Below are 15,203 nucleotides of genomic sequence, written 5' to 3'. Positions count from 1 at the left end.
AAGTTAAGAAAGAATTACAAAGAATGGAAAATTTAAATGTTATTGAGAAAGTAAGAGAACCAACTGAATGGGTAAATTCAATGGTCACAGTTGTCAAACCGAACAAAATAAGAATATGTTTAGATCCTAGAGATTTAAATAAAGCTATAAAACGAGAACATTATCTGATGTTAACCATTGACGAAGTTGTCACTAGAATGCCTAATGCAAAAATATTTCCTGTTTTAGATGCTAATAGTGCTTTTTGGCAAATCCAGCTTGACGAAGAAAGTAGTAATTTGTGTACATTCAATACACCTTTTGGCAGATACAAATTTAAAAGATTACCTTTTGGCATATGTTCAGCTCCAGAAATGTGCCAAAGAAAATTAAGCCAAATAATAGAAGGTCTAGAAGGCATTGAATGTATTATACATGATATCTTAATATGGGGATGTAATGAAAAGGAACATGAGCTACGACTTAAAAATGTACTCCAGAGAGCACGAGAAAATAATTTGAAGTTCAATAAGGCTAAATGTAAAATAAAAGTTAATCGTGTGAATTATATAGGGCACGAGTTAAGTGAAAATGGACTAAAACCTGATTTTTCTAAAGTGGAAGCAATTGTTAAAATGCCAGAACCTACAGATGTGCCTTCGCTACAAAGATTTTTGGAATTGATTAATTATTTAGCCAAATTTATTCCTAACTTAAGTACTATTACTGCACCATTAAGACAGTTACTTGAGAAAAATGTCCTCTGGCACTGAAAAGCATCAAAAAGCTTTCGAAACACTTAAAGAATTGATTGCAAAAGCACCCGTATTAAAATTCTATGATGTTAATAAGGATGTAACTCTTTCAGTAGGTGCAAGTTCTGAAGGATTAGGTGCTGTTTTACTACAAGAAAACCAACGAATTGCTTATGCTTCCAGAGCTCTAACAAAAAGTCAGAAAAATTATGCTCAGATAGAAAAAGAGCTTTTAGCTATTACTTTTGGATGTTCTAAATTTCATCAATATATATATGGCAAACGTATTACAGTTGAAACTGATCATCGACCATTAGAAAGCATAACTAAGAAACCTCTTTTTAAAGCACCACAGCGATTGCAAAGAATGCTGTTAAATTTACAAAAATATGATCTAGATGTACGATACAAAAAGGGGAAAGACTTATTAATAGCAGACACTTTGAGTAGAGCAAATTTGAATACAACAGAAGATAATGATGAAGATACAGAAATTTGTACACTGATTCCAGCATCTGATGACAAAATTTATGCATTGAAGAAAGAAAGTGAATGTGATGCTACACTACAGTGCTTAAAGAAATATATTCTGAGAGGCTGGCCAGAAAGGAAACATCAGGTAGAACCTCAAGTCAAAGTATTTTGGGACTACAGAGATGAGTTGACAATGGAAAATGACTTATTTTTCAAAGGAGGAAGGGTAATTATTCCTTTATCTATGCAAAAGGAAATGTTAAATTTAATTCATGAGGGTCACTTTGGTATAGAAAAATGTAAGAAAAGAGCTAGAGATGTTTTGTTTTGGCCACTTATGAACAAGCAGATAGAAGATAAAATTTCAAAATGTTCTATATGTAATGAATACCAGAACAAAAACATAAGAGAGCCTATGATACCACATGAAATTCCCAATTTACCTTAGTTGTGACAGATTTATTTGAGATTAACAAAGATGTATATTTATTAATTGTAGATTACTATTCCAACTTTTTTGAAATCTCCAAACTACCGGATACTCAAAGTCACACAATGATCAGTTACATGAAATCTCATTTTGCAAGATACGGTATACCATTTATAGTGATATCTGATAATGGACCTTAGTTTGCGAGTAAAGAATTTTCAGAATTTGCAAAGAAATACCTATTTAAACATATAACAAGCAGTCCATACCATCCACAGTCGAACGGATTAGCAGAGCGTTCAGTACAAACAGCGAAGAAATTGTTAAAGAAAGTTCAAGCAGATCATGCTGATCCTTATTTAGTTTTGTTAGCTCATAGGAACACTCCAACAAATGAGATGCTAGGATCACCAGCTCAACGACTTATGAGTAGAACAAGAACAATTCTTCCTACATCTGAAGAATTGCTTAAACCTCAAGTTGTGAGAAATGTAAAAGAAAAAATCAACCAAGAAAGAACTAAACAGAAGTCATATTATGATCGTCATACAAAAACATTACCATCACTAAATAAAGGAGATTGTGTTCGGATATATCACGATAATCGCTGGAAACCAGCAGTTGTAGAAGAAGTGCATAAGACGCCTAGATCATATATACTTAGATCAGGTGGATCAGTATTGAGAAGAAATAGAAAAGATATTAGAGAAAACAGTTCAGCTGTTGATGAGAATATCAGAGGAACAGAACAAGGAGTTAATACACAGAAAACAGATGTAAAAGGATATGATTCCAGATATTCTCAAGGGCAAAGTTTAGAAGATCAACTACCAAACTCTGCTAACTCAGAAACAAGGAACGGTGAGCTAAGAACTAGAAGTGGGAGACTGATTAGAAAGCCGGCCAGGTATTTGGACTGATTTTAGATTGTTAAAACTTTTGAACTCTTTAAAAAAACGGAAGATGTAATATTTAATAATTTGTAAATGGTAACATTTAATATTTAGTAACTTGTAATTGGCAACACTTTGGATACAGATTTGAAAAATAGAACTATGCTGGTATTTCAGTTCTCTGTGATTATACATTCTAAGATTGTAAATAAATAGTTTCTAAAAGCTAAAAGTGTACCCTCATAATTTTATAGTAATGCGAAAGGAGGCCACTTGGGAAAAAATTACACTACAGCAGTAATTTTGAAACCACTAAGAAGCAACAGAACTCTAACAAATCTCAGACTTCTGATAATTATAGTGTGATTAACAGTTCAACCTCACTACGAATATTACAATACAATATAAAGAAAGAACCAATTCAGACACTTCAATATGGAATTCAAAACCTAAGAAATTAATGCATAAATGCTACCCTAAACATTAAAACATAATGTGAAGCGTTCACGTAAAATAAATAAGTAGTAAAACTCCAATATAAAGCAACATGTGAAAAGTGACCTACAAATTATAACATTCAAGCATTTGTAGTGAAAATAAAGTTAGTATAAAACAAGAATTACCAGCCACAGATGTCTTTTTGCTCTGCACTATTTCTCCGTTCTTTTCATCTTCGTTCTTTTTCTTTCATGATATGATGTTCTGCAATCCAAGAGTGCACAAAAATGATGACAAATTACACTAGAAGAGGCCAAGAGAGGGAAAGAAGGGGGTTTTGTTCCGGAGAGGATCCGTTGGCGGCGAAGCGTATTTACTCGCCAAGCTCGTCAACGGCTAATCGGCCATGAGTTTAGCGGTGTACAGTTACGTCAGGGGGGGGGGCCCAAGAGCGATGCGCAGTGCAGGGAGAAAGTAATGCCACGGGCCCAAGAGCGATGCGCAGTGCAGGGAGAAAGTAATGCCACATGCGCATGACGTCATGTGGGTGACAGCGTTAGTTCTTGGCATTTGTTTACTTTCGTTGCATCAACAGTTTGATTTGATTTGTGTTGTTAATTTGCTATTATACCTAGGCGGAAGTGGCAAATTGTTTGAGCTGGCATCCTGTTACCTGTCCAGTTATCTCATGGGCAACCACTTGCTTCCATTTCAGCTTCAAACCTCTTAGTAAAATAACTAAATAGTGATTTTCTGTACCCTTTTGATTTCTTAATGTACATTTACCAATAAATTTACGTTTTGAAATATCAAAATCAGGATTGCCAGAAATCTCCATTTCATCCAATGATAAAATACAGTCTTTATCACTAGCATTCATTTTTTCTCCTTTAATTTTCAAAGGTTCAATCATCTCACTGATGACTCCAAAATTCATTTCAAGACCTTGAAGTCTTTTATTTAAAGTGCTGTATGAAGGCACGGAAAACCTATTCTGTGCAAGTAATTATAACCATGCTTGCCCAAAGCAAATCTAACTTTGAGGCCTTTTATTATTCCCTCGTTAGACCATTTTGCAATGCTTCTACGAGGAATTTTCAACATTGCTATTTGTTCATCTGAAAGAAATGTTTTCACTCCTTTCAGCAATTCCTCATGCTGTACTTGAAGGTCATGAAGTTGAATTTCAGTGCTATGCTATTTTTTTAAAACATTAATTTCATTTTTTTTGGTTGCTGTAAGTTCTTTCAGTAATATTTTGTTCTGGCATTGCAGAAGCGAGATCAATTCAGTCTGCTGTTTTATAAAATTCCTTAAAAGAACATCCTGGAATAAAGAAAAAATCTATATGAATAATCATCAAAGAAGGGGGGGAACACAACAAACAAACAAAAAAGATCTGAAAGGTTTCAGATTTTAAATTACACCCAAAGGGGCCTTTTTTTAACATTTTGTGTTTTACCTTTATTTATTAAATATCAAGTTTTTCACACTTAAACTATAAAATTCAGTTCAACAGCAATATTGCAAGATAATTTTAAAATGAACATATCTTCAGAATTCCCTATTCATTGTCTCACACGCTGGAGATAAAAGTGTCTTTTCTGTACAACATTGCCATTGCTCGCTTTGAAATACTCAAGTTTGTTAATCAAAAATTCGTTAAAGTTTTACAACATATAAAATATATATTAAAACAAATTCCGAATTTCAAATTCGGTCTTCCAGATGTCCATATTCACAGTAGAATTAAGTCATTCAAAATTTGATGGCTCTAGGTATTGTTGTTTTATCAGAATGCAAAAAACATACATGCATTTATGAGTCTTCACTATATAATTTCTTTAAATATAGTACAGGGTGATAATATTTGGTGGCAACAATTTGAAAAGTGATGCAGCCGTTTATAGTGTTTCAATACAAAACGAAAACAATAGTCCTTCAGGGACAAAGCCCCTTTGGATTAAATGTCAAACTTAAACAGATAATAAATCCACAAAATAAAAATGCAAGTTCCAGGTCTCTTTTCCTATACTGTGGTGGGTTTTTAAATTTGACTCTATTGTTTTCAGCATTTTCTAGATTATTTTTGTTTTATTTTCTAATATTTAAAATTTATTTCACTTAAAAATAGATTTTTAAAATTTATTTCCAGCTTTTCAAGGGATCGATTATCTCCATAATCATGAGCAATTTAATAACACAAATTATCAACTTATATCACAGCCTTCACAAATGCTGATGAAATTAATTAAAATTAATTACAATTTGGTTGCAAGATGAATCTAAAGGTTGTTTTTGCAAACAAAACTGAAATTTACATAGAGAATTTGCAACTATTGATGAAATTAATTACATTCCTTTTACCAAAAAATTACTTTATAGAACATTTTAAATGCATATAAGGAAGTAATTTAATTATACATTAGTTATCAACTTACATCAGAGCCTTCACAAATAGATGGTATTTCATTGCAAAATGAGGCTAAAGGGCTGTTCTTGCAAACAAACCTGAAATGTACACAAAGAATTTGTAAATGCTGATGAAATTAATTACATTCCTTTTACCACCCCCCCAAAAACAAGTTAATAGAAACGTTTTGTATAAGCAAGCAATTTAATAATACACTAATTATCTTACATGAGATCCTTCACAAATAGATGGCATTTTATCACAAGATGAAGTTGAAGCTTGTTCTTGCAAACAAACCTGAAATATATATATAAGAAATTTAGAAATACAGATAATATAAACTACATTCATTTTAAGAAATAATTATTTTACATAACATTTTATAATTCATAAATAGATAATAAATTGTTAACACTCAAAATTCAAAAATAATTCCATAGCACAACAGCCAGATATAGTACAGCTGTTTAGCAACCATAAGACAAACAATTTCATATTTCAGAAATCGTATAAAAATTCATTAATATATGTAAAACATATGACATTTAATAGCTGCTCAAATGAAAACATAGAATAAATTCTTTACTAGCAGCTGTTATTTAATCAGAAGGTAATGCTAAATGTTGTTGCAAACACACCTGAGATGTACTGTAATGTACACATTTGCAACCACTGGTGAAATGAAATAAAGTGCATGATTATGAAGATGGAAACATTTAAAAAAACATAGTACAGTTTACGAATAGATGTTAAAAAACTATTAAAATTTTTTAGAAGTGCAAAATGGCAATTTACATCAGATACTTCGGCAGCAAAATTTATTTCTCCAAAATATGAAGCTGAAGGTTGTGGCAAATGAACCTAAAAGAAATTATAATATATGAAATATGTGGAAGTGAAAGAAATTATAAACTCTGATCGGATAAAAATAAATACAAATAATCATTACCATTTTCAAAGTAACTCAACTTATAAAAAAGCATAAATACATTGGACTGTTCATAGCATTCATACTTCTTAAACATAAGTAAATATTACGTTAATATATTTTTTAATTTTAGAAAGTGTTAATACTTTTTAGAAAAAGTTTATAATACTAAATATTTAATAACTGTTCAAATGAAGACTTACAACAGATGGTTCAGCAACAGAAATCGCTTCAGTTGATAAAGGTAAACCGTGCAGCAAGCCACCCTGAAGATGCAAAAATTATGAAACACATATAAGTAAGGATACCTGAAAATGCTGATAAATAAAATATACTTAATGTAATTTTAATAATAAATAATATAAATAATCCTAATAAGTTTTGTAAATCTTTAAACAAAAAATAACAACATTCAGACAAGACATATAAGACATTAAAATATACATTTAAATCAATGTATTATAACTATATTATTGTATTACTAAAGATTAAAGTTATTAATTTCAATATTATTTCTTTTACTTACTCCATACATATTTCACTCTATTTATCTGGAATTTAAAATTAAGCAAAAAAGCAACTTTAGTTTAATACAAATTTTGATTTAAACTCTTTTGACTTTGAAGGCAATCAGATACCGGTTTCTTTCTTTTAGGAGCAAATTTGAAGAAACCAGACCCATGTATGACCGTCCTCGAAAAACTACAAAAACTACATCAAATTGAGGTTTTATGCTTAATTTTCAATATATGATTATAATAACAAAGTACATACTTAATTATATATATAACAACAGCAAAATTTTAATTTTTTAATCTAATCTTAGGGACTGTAATTACAGCTTTATCACATAATGCCTTAATTTCAATATTTTGATTCTTTTATAAAGCAATTTAGTCCATTTGTAATAAAAACATATTTTTTTATGAAAAACCATAAAAATAAAAAACACATACATTACAAAAATTGGATGTAACTTAACGGTGCTTTGGTAAACCAATGCCTTTTAGACGCTGTGGGGTCAACAGTTGTGGGGGATTAGGCACATTGAAAAGAGTTGGCACAGCATTGGGCTTGAGTTTTTTACGCCCATCTTGCCTAGAGCATTCAAATTGATTTTCTTCAAAATGTACCTGCATATTTAACAAAAGCATGCATGAAATTTAACATTAAAATCAAAAGCACTAGTATTAAATTACAGTTACATATATTATAATAATTTAAGAATGTAATTTTCTGATAAATTAAAATTTTTTTATGAAAATAGAACAAAATTTTTAAAAAGTAATCATGTTTGTAAAACTACTTAAAACATATTTCCTGCTCACACACTAAAAATAAATTTAAAGTACCTATAGTTAAAAATACAACATTAAGATTTGCTACTACAATAAAGGATAATAATGGGATCAAAACGATTCATCGAATATTTAAATTAATATTTAACTTCTTAAAAATGTCTAAAAATACAGAATATATTTATCTTACTATAAAGAAAAAACAAAATCATTTATTATTTGGATCATACCATCCAGTTTTTAACATTGGCGCCAACTATCCGATTTGGCGACAATACATCAGAATCAAAACATAGAATGCTACTTTAAATCACCAATTGTACAGTAAAATTAAAGAAAGAAAAAGGCACATCACATTTCTAACTGAGCACAAAGTTTACATGAAATGTATGATATAAATTTTACAAACGGTATAAACTTTTCACGATAACAAAAGAAACAACATGAAACAACGATATTTTACTGCAGAAACACATACACATTCCGCAGTTGATTTTGTACTTATAAAATCAGTTGATCGTCAATAAGTGACAGTTAAATGAAAATAAATATTTTAAAGTACCAAGAAGAGTAATTTTTCTAACATTCTATGGAAAAATACGAAGCTGAATTTACCTCACAAAGATACGCTCCTGGGCCCGGGATCCATTGATCTCGACGAGAATTAACCATCCATTTTCTTCGTCTTTCTTCATTTCTAGGGAAACGAAACATCCTAAAGTTATTTTTAGACTGATTCGAACAATTTGGTGCAGCACAACCACCCATTTTTCTGAAAATTAGGTCGGAATCGATCCACAAATATGTCAAGAAATCAGTGCTAATCCAATAGCGAATACCAACAAGTTAGCTTCAAAATGGACGATGATTCAGCTCCCCTTTATAGTAGCCTTAGCCTAACCTTAGTATATTAAAGAACCTTGCAGTTACGTTACAAGATATTTAAAAAGATTAACCGTAATACAAACCGTAAACTGAAAATCGTTGATAGCAATGAAAGGACTGGATATTATGTTCCCATAGATCTCCTAACTCCATATTCCCTCTGGCTTGCAGTATGCCATTTCCTGTTTGTAATGAAAAACAGCCTGTTAACGAATTTCCGCGAAATGCGTTCATCGTAATTGACTGTTCATTAGCTATTTTGGTGATACATACATGTCTTCTGCATTTAAAACAGAACCAGATCATATTTGCAGATCACAGCAAATAATGAGTCTTTCATGGCAAAGTTATCAATTTGTTGAAAAATAACTTAGTGAAATTCATATCTTTCTTTAAATATGCTTTAAGAATATAAAATTAGAAAATATTCCTGTTTTTAACAGTGCAGTTTCTTGGGAAATTGTCAAAACACAAGAGAAACAAAAAGGCACTTTTAATACTTGTACCTTCATTACATAATTTCAAAATGCTTTCCAAAGTATGAGTGAAAATAAATTCTCATCACATAAATGAAATAAACAATGTTTTCATTGAAATATAAACTATTGCAACTGTTTGACTAGGTAAAAAATAAATTTTGTATAAGAATAAATTATATTCTGCTCTGACTTACTTATGCATCATAAATAAGTGTGTGCTTATGTGTGCATGTGTCATAAAATAAAAACTAACATATCCACTATTTTTATTAACAATCATGCTAACCTCAGAAACAGTAAGGGCAGAATTTAACTTTTTTGCATGTAACTCTAACAAGCATACTATGATTCATTACTTTCCAACTGATGTTCTGTGACTGAATTCTGGTAGTTTGATTTAGGTCCTAATCTAAAAAAAGACAGCTAATTGCATGGGTGTTTTCACGGTGCTTCAATATGTTACAGGAATGCAAAGCCAAAAATCCCTTATAAGGTTCTCCTCAAAGGCACACCTTCTCTTACGCAGATTTTTTTGCATGCTTTGACATAATTAAAACACACCAAACCAAACGGATACATGCCACCAGCAATTTTAAACTCAAAATATTCCTTAACTAACCCTCAAACCCTAACCTGATTTCGGTTATTGTTATTGGAGAGCTATGCTGAGTGATCAGTGAATAAGAAAAAAATTTCATTGAAAAATCATGTAGGAATAGTTTTGTATAAATTATCATGTAAGTGTGATATTGCATATATTTATTATATGATTACTTAATTTTTTTGTTATTAATTATTTTTATTTTTTTCTTATTACGTGCTCCGCCCTTAGGCACTCCACGGAAAGGGAGGGATGCCCTGTAGAGGTCTTTTTAAGGGAAACTGGCTCGTATCCATGTTACACATGGGAAAATCACGGAAACGCGCATGCAGCCAGCCCGTTCGCCGGGACTTGAACCCGGGATCGAAGTACCAGTGTTCAGCAGCTTTTACTGCTCGGCCGCTGGTGGGCTCATTAATTATTATTAATAATATATTTAGGCACAGTATTTCTTTTAAATTCATCTTCTGATTTTAAATCTATTTTGAATTTTCAAATCATAATTTTATCAAATAAGTTACTGAAAATGTAGTCACAATCTCACTCTATCAAATCCGAAAGTTGAGTTCAAGGATGGACAAACTATAGCCAGTGAACAACTACCTGTTTAAAGCTTCTATATATATCTATATAGATATTCTATTCAGCAAATTATCAAAATATATTTAGGATTTTACTATGCAATACATAATGTATATTGTAAATATATATTCATTTTTGTTTTGGCTATACAATGTATACTGTATTTGTATAAATAAAACGTAAAGGAATATCACGTGATTTGCGCATAACATGAGTTCACATAGATATCTGTTATCTCACTTCATCGACATGTATACTGTGCTCATCGACTTTGTTACATCATGAACACAGATAAGTATAACAAGATTTAGATCTCCCACTGAAAATTCCCCAGAAAGCGAGAATTACTGATAATGTAATGAAATGAAGAAAGGTAATCTTTTTTTTTTAGAATGTGGAAATTTTAACTATTTTCAAGTGGTCTGTTTAAATTTCCATTGAACATTAAACCTGTGCTTGATGTAACCATGAGGCTTGGGAATAGTATTCAATCTTGTTGATGTACCCACAGGGAATTACGAGATTTACTTAAGCCCTTAAAATCTGAATACTTGCATGTGCTGTATTACACAAAACAAAAGTAAGATGGCTTAGTGCAAGATGTGTTTTCGAGAAAGTTTGGCAACTGATTAACGAAATTGTGCCATTCTTCAATGACAAACATTGTTCTGTAAAGTGTGAAATTTTAAAATATATAGCATCAATTAATTTAGAAAGCAATCACAAAAAATCAGAGTCATATTTGCAAATTTTCACAGGACTAGTAAGTGATTAGTCATTGGATTTAATTTATATTGATACAGCATGGTTTTCAACTTAGCATTTTTCACATTTCTTTGTCATATGAACAATTTAAATGTCAAAATGCAATAGTTATGAAGATAGCCTGAAAAAGAAACCTGCATTTTGAGTCTGATTTTGAGTTTAAACACAGATTTCAATGCAATTCAAATGTAACTAGAAATTTTCAGCATGCCTTGCAATATAAACTATGAAGCCGTGAGACCACATTTGCAACTTGAAGTAATTTAGTTACAGTCTAACAATCACTTGAAGCAGTTGTTTCTCAGTGTTCCAAAATTACAGTTGTTCAAATCATTATATAACTACATATACATGGGAATAACAAAAAGTAGTAAAATTTATCACAGATTTGCACACGTTGGGTGACTCTTTTCTTTTGACCATATTCTTAGCATATGCTATGTTACAAAATGCTGGTTATCAAAATTAATCTCCAAAATAGATAACTTATTTATTTTGATAATTTCAAAATATTTTTCTATTCAACTACATAGAGATAATCAAATGAAGAAAATTCCCAAAGCCTGTGGAAACTATCCAACATTACAAAAAAAATCATAAAACAACAGTCTCCTATTCAACTTATATAAACAAAGTAATTGTTCAACTTTACACAATCCTAAACAAGTCTTTTAACTGAAGACTAACTTTATATCACTGGTCGGTGCAAAGTTTTGTAAATGCGTATATTACAAATATTTTCAATAACACATTAAAAACACTTAAAAATAAATAGCAATGTCTCCGTAAAATAATGAAACAAACATGAATGCCAAAGTGAAGACTAGATGTCATGCCATAGTCATTTGAAATACATTGTATTGACACACATTTCACTTTGGAAAGAAGAAAGTCCATCTCAAAAAAGATGTTTGGAAACTTATAAGAAATGATCAGCAAATTTACCTTAAAATGGACGTAAATCAATGCTGTATACATTACTGCATTTTAGAATATCCAAAATGAGAATGAAAAAAGCAATATTTTCATTGATTTTTAGGAAATAGCATATGCTGTTGACAAATTCATATGTAAACTAGGATAATTCTAGTTCCAGGATATCGCTGAAATTATTTCTCCTTAAAACAGATGTGAGAAAAAACCAGCACTTGCAGCATTCTAGACCTTTCATCAGGCCTGATGAAATTAAACGCAGTAACATCATTTTCTTTTGAATGATGCATTCAGGTGTATGAGAAAGGCAGATGAAACACTTCTCAGAATTTTGTATCATAAATGAGTCGTAAATGCTTTGCTTATATTATTCCAAGCAGTAATAGCTTTAGGGGCCATGACAGTGTGATGGCCCAAGATACTGAGTACTGAAGATTCAAACTAGGGTCAAACTACCAGTATCCAGCAACTGTATTGCTGAACTGCTTGTGAACTTGAACAAAAGTATGAATATCTTGTTAGTGAAACCCATAACGTAAGAAAAACGGCACACTAGATAAAATGTTCAAGATTAATGGTCGATTTTTTTATGAATCCCATGGTTCTGACATGTTTTAAATATACTCCTTCCACACGGATAGAAGCTGAATGATCATTGTCCTGCTTACTACAGATATAACCTTTCAATGTATAATCTGAAGGAAAGTTTAGGTTATTCGAATATGGCAAAGCATACCAGCTGTTGACCTGAAGGATGCCTTTATGAACATTCTAAGGGAAACTGGCTTGTATTTGCATTACATATGAGGAAAACTAGAAAAATCAACCATGCAGCCAGCCCTTTAACCATGATATGAACACAGATCAAACTACCAGTATTCAATGGTCTTAAGCACTAGTAGGAAAAATCTAACAAAATGCTTGCAATATCATGCAATCAGAAATTCACTAAATGTTGCACAGCAGGATTACTTTTTCAAGTGTCGAGGATGAGAATACTTAATTTTGTTTTGTTTATATAAGTATTTGGTCATGGTATTATTCATTACATATATTCTCTGTTGCTCATACAGATACTAATATTTCAGTACATTTAAAAGGTACTTTTTTCATTAAGTGCTTTGCTTGTCAATATTCCCAAAATTGTGTTTCATATGTTAAGTGCTACTGTACATATAATAGATTAATGGATTCATTACAGAATAATACATTTCAAATATCCATTTTATGCAAGCAATTTTTCAAAGTTATTTTTTGAATTTACTTGCTGATAGCTTAAAATATTTTATTTTGAAACAACTGCCTTTTTCACAATAAACTGGACATTGCCAAGAATCTTCAATAATATTCAAATCCTTTAGAGTAGCATTGTAAATAAAACTATAAGAACATTATACATTTTGTTATCTTTCAAAAGTCAAACTTTGATTAATTACTCAAAGCAGTGGTTTACTAACTTTGATGACCAATAAAAAATCTTTAAAAATTTTTTTTTTTTTAAATCTCATCTCAGAGAACCAATAATACTTTTTTTAATTCATTATTACTTCTTTACTTCTTTCTAATCATCTATCATATATAAACACCTAGCATCTTCTGAAAGGTAATTGCTAAGATACATTAAAAATATGTCAAATTTTTAAGCATGAAAAGTGATGTAATTCCTATTATTTTAGATAAAAATAAGAGTAATAAAAATAAAAACTTTACTTAATTATTTAAAAACCTTATATTATTGCGGCCCACGTTAATCATGTTTTAGGACTCGGGTACCCTATGGTTCTGAGTGTTTAGTCTTTTAATTATTAAGAACACAGTCATACTACTCTAGACAGGCGTGTTACCAATTATCAATAAGCTTCCCCCCCTCCGCCGCAATTTCACCTGCTCATCCGGTAGTGATGCACCACCAGCCAGCGGCAAAACGGAGCACGCACATAACATACGAGAACAGATTCGTTGTCTAAGCGTTTGAAGAATCAGGTTGCTACCTACGACCACCGAATTCGCCGGGTTACCAACTTTAAACTGTTATCGCCAATTTTGGCGATGTTTACATTTAACGGATCCTCTGCGGAAGTGCTTCCAAAAAAGGAATCATTAGATTTTAACTACTTTGAAATTAAAGAATAATTATACACAAAGAGAAATATCTAATATTGTTTCTATATATATAGAACTTCAAAAGTAGCCTTCTTTGTTTTAAATTCCAGCAATGTGCTACATTGTTACTAAAATCATGACTGCAGTCGATAGAAAAGCAAATGATTTTCCTAATACTACGAAGTACAGTAAGCGAATGGTGTTTTTAATGTATGGGTACAACATGAACAATGAAAGAAAAACAAATTATACAGTTATTACGGATACACACAATAAATGGGATAATGATCTTCAAGAAGAGTAAATAATTTCGGCGATGGTAGAAAGATGGCACCGAAAGACAATAAGCCGGTAATTTTAAATGACAAATAAACAAAATAAACTTTACTGTTATTTTTGAAGCAGGTGTTATACATTAAACTACCTTAATTCACACACACACAATTAGTGACATTTTGGAAAGTTATGTCACATAACTTAAAAGAAGTATTTCAATCAGAATTTTTACGTAAGAAACGTTTCTAATTTTAAGTTCTTTACCTAGGTACTCTCATGCATGAGAGGTGACAGCTTAGCCCAACGTACGAGGGTTTATCCTGAAATATTACCAGGTCACTTTCAACGAAATGACAGCAATATTTCACAGAGGAAAAGAACATGCCTAGCTGACTGGATTCCACCCCGACTTAAATACAGCAAGCCAAAACATATCTAATGCCGTTTTCCCAAGATGGAGTCGTCCGCTTTTTCCCAAAATGGGCGTCCCAATTCAAAGAGTGGGAGACTAGCGTCTACATTCCAAAACGGCAGCCTATGAGAGAGGCGATTCTATTATTTTCATCGGGGAGTAGGGAAGTTAGAATGGTTTTCTGAGGAACGCCAACAGCAGTGCACGATGTTTGCTTACGTTAGGAAGTTCAGAAAATTGCAAAGGTGGATTGCCTTAGTTTTTGCGGTTACTTTCAGGGAAATATTAGGCAGTTTTTATTGGTTTGCTGATAGAGGGCGAATAGATAATTTACCTTTATAAATCCGCGTTTATCTATTTAAACTTCAGAAGATTTATGATGAAGTGAATATATTCAACACAACAGAACGCAAGCTTAAGACTTGTAAATCTTTTAAAAAACAACACATCGATAATTAAAAATATTATTTATAGTTCATCATTAAAAACTTTTTATAAATGCATAGTTATCATATAATTAACAATTCATCCATGCATTATCTCATTATTTATTATAATT

General features: G+C 31.2%; 1 protein-coding gene and 1 long non-coding RNA gene across 3 annotated transcripts in view; both read right to left on the bottom strand.

Annotated features, from left to right (window-relative positions):
* LOC146993191 (uncharacterized) overlaps positions 1 to 4,289 on the bottom strand; it is a 159,222-nt gene extending 154,933 nt beyond the window's left edge. For both annotated transcript variants that reach the window (XR_015038765.1, XR_015038764.1), the window contains exon 1: positions 3,155 to 4,289. This is a non-coding gene — a long non-coding RNA (uncharacterized LOC146993191). The remainder of the gene's footprint in view (positions 1 to 3,154) is intronic.
* Positions 4,290 to 5,793: 1,504 nt separating this feature from the next.
* On the bottom strand, positions 5,794 to 14,745 carry LOC146993190 (THAP domain-containing protein 2-like). The gene is made up of 5 exons (XM_085808556.1): positions 14,497 to 14,745; positions 8,224 to 8,305; positions 7,267 to 7,443; positions 6,514 to 6,576; positions 5,794 to 6,243 (listed from the first exon to the last, which is right to left on the bottom strand). Exons 1-3 carry the CDS (start codon positions 14,613 to 14,615, stop codon positions 7,288 to 7,290), a joined length of 357 nt encoding a protein of 118 aa, XP_085664682.1. The 5' UTR covers positions 14,616 to 14,745; the 3' UTR covers positions 5,794 to 6,243; positions 6,514 to 6,576; positions 7,267 to 7,287.
* Positions 14,746 to 15,203: the final 458 nt, after the last annotated feature.

The sequence above is a fragment of the Stegodyphus dumicola genome, chromosome X1 (genome assembly GCF_044657685.1).
Source record: "Stegodyphus dumicola isolate Sdum_Otavi_A_Nest chromosome X1, ASM4465768v1".
In the NCBI taxonomy this organism is placed as follows: domain Eukaryota; kingdom Metazoa; phylum Arthropoda; class Arachnida; order Araneae; family Eresidae; genus Stegodyphus; species Stegodyphus dumicola.
Note: the sequence above shows the minus strand (reverse complement) of the source record. Positions and strands in the feature narration are given on the sequence as shown.

Coding starts and splice junctions, on each gene's coding strand:
- LOC146993190 (XM_085808556.1), bottom strand. CDS start 14,615: ATGTTCTTTTCCTCTGTGAAATATTGCTGTCATTTCGTTGAAAGTGAC. Junction 8,306..14,496: donor TCATGCATGAGAGTACCTAG/GTAAAGAACTTA, acceptor TCGTTTCCCTAG/AAATGAAGAAAGACGAAGAA. Junction 7,444..8,223: donor CAGGAGCGTATCTTTGTGAG/GTAAATTCAGCT, acceptor TTAAATATGCAG/GTACATTTTGAAGAAAATCA.